This window comes from Limulus polyphemus, unplaced genomic scaffold, assembly GCF_000517525.1.
Source record: "Limulus polyphemus unplaced genomic scaffold, Limulus_polyphemus-2.1.2 Scaffold318, whole genome shotgun sequence".
NCBI lineage: Eukaryota > Metazoa > Arthropoda > Merostomata > Xiphosura > Limulidae > Limulus > Limulus polyphemus.
This window is the reverse complement of record NW_013665928.1, coordinates 189,102-198,586: the sequence shown is the minus strand read 5'-3', so window position 1 is coordinate 198,586 and position 9,485 is coordinate 189,102. Positions and strand designations below refer to the sequence as shown.

Sequence of the window (9,485 nt, the reverse complement as noted above, 5' to 3'; positions counted from 1 at the left end):
ACAACGAATAGTGGGATTGACCAGAACATTATAACGCCCTTACGGCTGAAAGGGCAAGCATGTTTGGTGGGATGGGATTTCTGTTATTGAGGAATCAAGAGATATTGACAGAACGTCAGTGTTAAAGCAAAACAACGTCATGTACATGGACAACGTGATTCGCCCATTATAATAGATCATTTTCAAATCCTTAACCGAGCCGTCACTTGCATTAAAATTGCTATTAGAAAAAAAAATTACTGGAGAATACAGAGCCCACGTCACGTGTTTTTAACTCTGAAAATAAAGACTAAAAAGTTGAATTAAATTTTTTTTTCCATCTTTATTGATAATTATTACACTACATTTTGTTACAATGATACCAGCCATAGAAGGCTTTTAAAGAAACAGCACAATATTTGAAGCGTCACGGTGTTAAGACCCAAATTTCAACATCTTACTCACTGTACTAATTTATTCAAAGAAGAAACACGTGCCACATACAAGTGGTAGCAGTGACTATAAAATCTACTACACTAAAGTATATGTAACGTTTACTAGAGAGGCTAAAGTCTACAAAGAAGATACAAGGTAATCAGTTACTGCTTTTCCATAACTTAAGTTATCAGTTCTCTCTAGATACTAGCATCATGTCCATTTCCATCCTTCTCCTTTCTGTAGTACTGTGTGTGTGTGTTAACAGAGTGGGTGCTTTTGCGAGATTAATAAAAAATATTGAATTATATAAAGACAATGAGTACCATCTGCTGGTTATATCTACATTTTACTATGTATATATATACACTTGTTTATTATATATATATATATATATATATATAATGTACTGCCTATTCAAATCATCTTTAAATTGTAAATATTTTAGCTCATTTAAAATGGCCAATACACTATTTGCATACCAATAACATTAAAAATGCACATACAGGTAGATAATGCTATAAGACTTACAAAACATACAATAAATATTTTTATGCCTTAAACTAGAAAACTTGTTTTTATCTTTTTTCAATAACTATTCAATGGAACTCAGAGGTCATAAGGTCATTAACTCATATCTATACTTTTTTTTTTTTTACTGAATTCCCTTATAGCTAAATATACAGTGGTCTATGGTAACTATTGAAACATTTAACAAATTGGAGACTTATCTATTTACATGATTACTTAAACAAAACAAACAAGTTTTATGAATTAAATAAAAACACATTGTAACTTAAGATCATCAAACGATATTCCCAGTATCACAAACAGGCTTACATGAAATCTTGTACAGCTAAGTAGAAGTTTGAGAACTTGGGTCAATAATATCTAACTTTTTAATTTTCTTTTTTGTTTTGTTGTTTAATACAACAGAACAACAATAATTTATTTTTCCTTTGACTTCACACATTTATGAACAACCATTGTTAAACCATTGTTCAACCATGAACAACCATTGTTAAATAATGTATAAAATTAGAAAAACATGAAGCTAAAATGTAACTCAAGTCTAAGTAAACTGAACTTTCTGTATATATGAAAATGCTGTATATAACTAAGAATTGTAATTATTTTGTGTACGAAGCAAACAATATCACAATACTAGACTTACGGGGAGGTCCAAAAGTTACTTTCCCGGGACCTACAAGCTTTGATGCCACAAATTATATGTTATCCTGCACACAACGTATTGATGTGTAGGTCCTTGCAACTCATTAAAACTTTCGGTTCACCCTGTATACAAAGACAAACTGGCCTACTCGGTTTGACTTTTATCACAATTATCTAACATCTTTACGATTGTGAACAACGGAAATTTACAAATACATAAAATAATATAAATTACCCTTTTTTTTAATTCAAAAGATAAAGGTTATAGTATGTTCTAATGAAAACAAATACTAAAATAATGAAGTACTTTGTGTAAATAAAAAGACAAATAAACAGAAATACACATAACACAGAAAAACTACCTAACAGAGTAAAGCTACAGTAGAAACAGATTTTTTTTTGCTGATAAATCAGTGCCTGCACACAGACTAATTTGAATATCTTTTTATTTCTTTTGTATTCAGATAAGAGATTTCGTTTTCATACTCTATAATAGCTCCCTTATGAAATACCACAAAATATTTTATATTTTCTTTCAGCTTGAGCCTTAAGCTTTGCCGCAGGTCTCTTTTGTCAACAAGAATTCAATAAATACAACAAAAAAACAACAAAAATGAAATATTTGAACTTCTATATGGACTCCAATGATTTAATACTGGACTAAATGGAATAAATATTGTGACTATTAAATAATTTCGTTTATTAACTAAGCAAATAAAAAGTTTTAATAAAAGTAATATCACAACTCTAACCTTATGTTACAGACATCTCAAAAGTACATATACAACTGTTGTCAACTTAGATAAACTAAGTCTTGTCAGTGATTATAACAGTAAAAACAGGTTCTTTGCTATAAAATAAATAATGAATTTTGAAATGTCCCCTAGGATAATACCATAACAGTTTTAAACTGTCTGTCAGTAGGGTGTTTCTAAAGAGTACTGGTCCATCTCCAAGATCTCAGATCTCTACATAATAAAATAAAACTTTGTTTCTGTCTACTAGTACATCATGATAATTATAATGTGTGTGACTGTACATGTGGTGTGTTTGTGTATACAAGAGCTTTCACAAAAAGCTTATAATTTCAATCTTAATGTATACATATATACATATGGCAACAGAAAATGGGTTTAGTTTAACTAAAAGTTATTTCTTGGAATTTGCACAAAGCTATATGATGGCTATCTGTGCTGGCCATTTCTAATTTTGAGGGAAGGCAGAGTCAACCTCGCCCACCATCAACTGTTGAGCTACTCCTGTTTGACAGAAAAGTAGGTTTTGACTGTCATTCTTATAGCGCACTCCTGGCTCTAAAGTGCAGAGTACGATTTTGTTTTCCGCAGTAATGGGATGCAAACAACAGAATCTCAGCTTCACAGTCTGGCATGCTAAACACTGGGCTGTGTTGAACAGAAAAAAAGCTGCCATATTTTACACTTGTATGAGGTTCTTCTTCTTCTTCTATTTCATGTGTATTTGCTATATTTTTTAAAACCATGGTGAGAGATAGTTCATCAAAAAATAAACTATACTGTCACCAGACTTAGTAAGTCTGTACCCAATAAGCTATATCTCCCTTGGTAACAACCTCATTTCTCTACAAAATTCACTAAACTAAAAGACACCATCATACCTTGTGCCAATCTAAGCACTTTTTATCCATTTTCACAGTATTTTAGAAAACGTCACTGAACTGTACCTTTTCAAAAAAAAAAAGTTTTCAAAATATATTCATAGATATCATAACGATATCAACAGATATTTTTCACTTTAATATTAAAAATAGATATATCATAAAAATAGTGAATAATTCATACACAAAAACTTGCTGAACTTTTGTAAATAGTTTAAAAAAAAACAACTGAGAGAAGAGTTTATACACTTTACAAAAATTGAAAAGATTCTAAATTTTGTGACAATCTGCCTATAAAATATATTATCCAAAAGATATTACTATACAGTTAACTTTTAATTCTGAAACCAAGTTACCTACATTCAATTTCAGTCACACATTACTTTTTCGTTCTGTTACCTACTGTCAACAGGTGCTGAAAACGATAAATCTTCTATTGATTCATTTGATATTGATGTATATTGCAAGTCAAATGTCTAAGAAAAGAACAATATTGGTTATTATGTCTTCTTTAATAGTTACTTCAATGTAATTTGAAGCAAACAAGTTAGAATTTTTTAAACATTTAATCATATTACGACTGAGCAATATTTTGACTTTAAACAGTATGTGCTGAGATATACATCCATTCTTCCACTGTTTACTGAATATTATAGAATGAGAACATTTAACACAGAGCCAACAGAGATGTAAACATCATACATAGCAACTACAGTAGTTCACAAATATTAAAATTTTACAAAAAATGTTTTCATACATCTAGTTCTTACACAGAGACAAAAATGCAGTGAGCAGAAAATACATATGCAAACAATGTTAACAAGTAGTAATACTGGTATGAAACAAATCATTATTTGTCTGTAGTGCTAAATATTTCTCTCTCTCTCTCTTTAACCATGTGAATAACTGACTGCTCATTGCTTCACATACTTTTTCAGGTCTTCAGTTATTGTCCTACTAATCTTTTCTTCCTCAGTAAGCTGTTGCCGAAAGGACTTTACTTTTTCTGTTAAAAAAACAAAAAAAAAACAGCTTTCATCCCATTCCAACCTGGTTGTGTATTTACATAGAACCTAGGATATAAGAACCTTTCTGAAACTGTTTTCTTGGATTGTAAAAATGTGACGTAAAGCACAATAACAACATTCTCATCACATTACACTTGTTGCTTAAGTACAATTATTCTGTTGTTTTTTCATTAATTGTCAATGCTGATATTGGGAAACTACACCAAGTCATACAATAGTCTTGATTAGAAGGTTCACTGGTAAAAGTGTGTATAAATGTGATCTCCTGTATAGTTTTTTACCACTGATTAAAGAATAACATACTTACAAATGAAGGTTCATCAATAATGTAGCAGTCAAATTTGAATAACAAGCAAAATAAATAAGGTCATACAATAGTCTTGATTAGAAGGTCCACTGGTAAAAGTGTGTATAAATGTGATCTCCTGTATAGTTTTTTACCACTGATTAAAGACTAACATACTTACAAATGAAGTTTCATCAATAATGTAGCAGTCAAATTTGAATAACAAGCAAAATAAATAAGGTCGCATTAACCTTTCACACAAAGTAACATTAAACTGTACTGTGTAGATTGACTACATTAACCTTTCACACAAAGTAACATTAAATTGTACTGTGTAGGTTGACTACATTAACCTTTCACACAAAGTAACATTAACTTGTACTGTGTAGGTTGACTACTTTTTAATAGAATCTTATACAAACCTTTGAAATTGGATAAACTATCTTATACCAGCCTTTGAATTTGGATAAACTATCTTATACCAGCCTTTGAACTTGGATAAACTCTTATACCAGCCTTGGAATTTGGATAAACTGCCTTATACCAGCCTTTGAATTTGGATAAAATGACTTATACCAGCCTTTGAACTCGGATAAACTGTTATTCCAGCCTTTGAACTTGGATAACCTGTCTTATACCAACCTTTGAACTTGGATTATCTGTCTCATACCAACCTTTGAACTTGGATTATCTGTCTCATACCAACCTTTGAACTTTGATAACCTGTCCACTTTTTCTGCAAGTAACTCTTCTAATTGTTGTGCATATGCTAGAAAAGTACAAGTTACATTAGTTTAGATTATTAAAAAAGTCATATACATTGTAACTAAACTAAAAAGAATGTATAAAAAAATCAAAAAGGACAATACTACTAAGGAGAAACCCTAAAAGTCTACAAGAAAAAAACAAACAATCATTTTAAAGTCAAGATGCTTTTTTATTAGGTTTTTCTATTTGTATACAATGTAATGTTATTAACACTGTCAAAGAGGTGGTAAAAGTTAGAAGTAAAAGGCACAATGAATTCATGTACATGTAGTTAAACGTTTAAGTTGACAAGTCCAATATTGCTACTCAAGTTAAAAAATAACAACCAAACAACTGTTCTCACAACTATTTTATTTGTAATTAACAAAACAGTAGTGTAATCTTTATAAGTAAATATATATATATATATAAACAACCTATATAAGAACAAGCTATAAGTACACTGTAAGCACAGTTAGTGGATAGAGATAAAATGAATTCCAAAAAATATTCAAATAATGACAAAGTAATCAGTTGTGTACACAGGCCTATAAGGGCCTTGGGGCAGGAATAATATACCCCCCAAAAAACAACCTATAAGTACACTGTAAGCACAGTTGGTGGATAGAGATAAAATGAATTTCAAAAAAATATTCAAATAATGACAAAGTAATCAGTTGTGTACACAGGCCTATAAGGGCCTTGGGACAGGAATAATATACCCCCCAAAAACAACAACTAATGTTACATAAGGAAAGAACACACAAAATTAAAAATAATATGAAAACATTTTTCTAATTGTTTCATTTTATATTATACTGTAGAGGTGCAGTTGTGTGTGTGTGTTAGGGAGGGCTTCTAATTGTTGACTTGTAGAGGGCCTCTTGTGCTGGCATGAGGTCTTTCATGAGTTATACAACTATGTATCATGCAGTCACCGTGTCCCCAAAGTGCTAATTTTGTGTTGAGACTGAGTATCACTAGAAAGCCTCCTGGACACCAAAAAGTATTAATTGTATTTATGTTATAAGTGGAACTTTCATGAGTTACGATGTGTTGGCTGCTTCACCTACATGTAAGCCACTGACTTAGTCAGAGCTTGGTAATTTCATAGTGACTGACAACAAGAAAAAACATTTTTACAGCCTGTCCCTATGATGTTATTGCAGAACCTAAAAATTAGAATAGGTTGCCAAAAAAGAAAATTAAAGTTACAAAACTTACAAACTTTTATGCAACAAATTATGTTCCCATTTTGTATAGGATATGTTTCAACACTTTAGCAAAGGGTCTACGAGTTATAATTACATCATTTGTATTTTAGATTCATCAATCTCAAAATACACTTATATATATATAGAGGTAATACAATGGTGTGACAGGTAAGAAAAAATGTCGCTGTGGGAAAACATAATTCATATATTTGATGATGAGTTTTGCTAAGTGTTCAGAACTTTTTCCCATGCAATATACATAGGAATGATAAAGAAAGCTGACCTGGATTTTCTTCTTGTGTCATACACATATTCAAAAAATGAAATAAGAATAATTTCAGGTTTAAAGTAACACAAATAATATGCTCAATTACAGAACTAATTCACATTAATGTATTTATTTACATAATACAATAAAACAAATGTAAACAAAGTATTAATTTTAGTGATGTATAAAGTATATAAAATACAAATAATGAGAATACTCCGTTTGTAATCTTTCATGACCTGAGAATACTCCGTTTGTAATCTTTCATGACCTGAGAATACTCTGTTTGTAATCTTTCATGACCTGAGAATACTCTGTTTGTAATCTTTCATGATCTGAGAATACTCCGTTTGTAATCTTTCATGACCTGAGAATACTCTGTTTGTAATCTTTCATGACCTGAGAATACTCCGTTTGTAATCTTTCATGACCTGAGAATACCCCCCTTTGTAATCTTTCATGACCTGAGAATACTCCCCTTGTAATCTTTAATGACCTGAGAATACTCTGTTTGTAATCTTTCATGACCTGAGAATACTCCGTTTGTAATCTTTCGTGACCTTTTCAGGATAGAAAAAAAAAAAGTCCTAAGGTTTTCTCAGGATTTCTAAACAAAACTTTCAATCAGTAGACAATCAATACTATACTATAATAAAACAATAACATCTTACAGCACACTTGCCATGAAACATCTTATCTAAAGCAAGGAAACTTATACTGGGTGATTTGGAAGTCTGATGACAGGCAAATAATTCAGAAATAGAGAAGAAAATGAGGTAATTCCTGGTTGTGTCTATCAAAGCTTTTATTAATATGCATCATACACAAAAAAAAAATGTCAGTTGCAAAGGTGTATATAATACAGCAACAGTTGTATGCATAAACACAGATGAGGTAAACATCCTAACAGTATTAGGAAATGATGGCAAATAACAGCTGTATTTAAGGTACTGTCCAATATGACAGCTTCGTTATCAAAAATGGTTGCTATTTTCAGTTTGCCTGCATGGCTTCTTTGTGTAAACGAGCCTGTAATACACAGCTGCCGACGCACATTTCCTGTCACCTGGTATGAAGGATGACATTGATAAGGGAACCATTTTGCATACAATCTGAAAGCAGTCTGGGTATTCTGGTGATACTCTCTACATAGAAGGCCAGGCCTACATTAAACTGTTCCTCTACTGAATACTGTGCCATTAATTAGATGACTTTGGAGAAGCTGCAAAACAATGTGGTATCTTATGTAGAGAGCTTTTATTTTAACACTTTAACCTTTCAAAGGTGCCAAGATATGCTAATGCAAACTGCTGACTTCCAACCTAGGGTTGTGTAACAACCTTTGTCATGGTTAGATTTCAATCTTCTGTAGCACAACTCTATATGCATGGAAGGGGTGTACTTATATCTGTAACTACTATTCTCGAGTAGTGATTTTAGTAACTTTTGGTTTAAAATATTTCATTTTTTTCTATTTTCTACATCTTTGTCATGAACATTTTGGGTGTATGATGTATACTAATAAACTTTATAAACAACATGACTTTAAGGTGACCCTGAATGATACTGTCACAGAGAGGCCCAGATCGCTTCACTCCATAACACTAACAACTATGTTCCTATACCTTTCATCTTTGTCATGAACATTCTGGGTGTATGATGTATACTAATAAACTTTATAAACAACATGACTTTAAGGTGACCCTGAATGATACTGTCACAGAGCAGGCCCAGATCGCTTCACTCCATAACACTAACAACTATGTTCCTATACCTTTTCATCTTTGTCATGAACATTCTGGGTGTCTGATGTGTACGAATAAACTTTATAAACAACATGACTTTAAGGTGACCCTGAATGATACTGTCACAGAGTAGGCCCAGATTGCTTCACTCACTCCATAACACTAACAACTATGTTCCTATACCTCTTTATCTTTGCATTATTTTCCAGTCAGTGAACTTCTAAAACATCATGTACACATGAATACAATCACAACATAAGCCATAGTATACTACAACACATTTAGATCTTACCATCTACATCATAATCTACTTCATTTGCCATTGTAAGCAGGTCTTTATCTTTTTGTAACCATTTGTCAGATGACTGAAAATAAAATAAAATAATGAAATCAAAGTATATCCAGAAACAGTAAGAAAAAATCTATTTTAAGGAAATTTTATCAAACACACAATATATTAATTTCTATAAATTTTTTATTTAGGACGTAACATCAAAAATGAAACAAAACTGTAGTAAACTAAATTATTGCAAAAACATATTCTGCTCTTCTTTTCTTTATGAGCTTTTTACAATACTTTTCATTCATTATTAAATACTGAAATTTAACTAGTACTGAGTAAATGATCAATTTTTGTGTAAAGTATCTCAAGGACTATTTTCATTGCCATCCCTAATTTTGATGTAAGACTATTGGTTTAACATTATCAGACAAGAAGCTGTATACTATTTTGGACCATTGGTTTAACACTATCAGACAAGAAGCTGAATACTATTTTGAACCATTGGTTTAAAACTATCAGACAAGAAGATGTATACTATTTTGGACCATTGGTTTAACACTATCAGACAAGAAGCTGAATACTATTTTGAACCATTGGTTTAAAACTATCAGACAAGAAGCTGTATACTATTTTGGACCATTGGTTTAACACTATCGGACAAGAAGCTGTATACTATTTTGGACCATTGGTT

At 31.3% G+C, this 9,485-nt stretch overlaps 1 protein-coding gene across 3 annotated transcripts in view; it reads right to left on the bottom strand.

The window, feature by feature from the left end:
- Window positions 1-302: 302 nt before the first annotated feature.
- The window catches only part of LOC106457336 (kinesin-like protein KIF2A), a 58,666-nt gene continuing 49,483 nt past the window's right edge, over window positions 303-9,485 (bottom strand). For all 3 annotated transcript variants that reach the window (XM_022383215.1, XM_013916738.2, XM_022383216.1), the window contains exons 20-22: window positions 8,804-8,876; window positions 5,244-5,306; window positions 303-4,229 (exon numbers count right to left, since the gene is read on the bottom strand). In XM_022383215.1, the coding sequence (XP_022238923.1) occupies window positions 4,138-4,229; window positions 5,244-5,306; window positions 8,804-8,876 (228 nt within the window). In that variant the 3' untranslated portion in view covers window positions 303-4,137. The remainder of the gene's footprint in view (window positions 4,230-5,243; window positions 5,307-8,803; window positions 8,877-9,485) is intronic.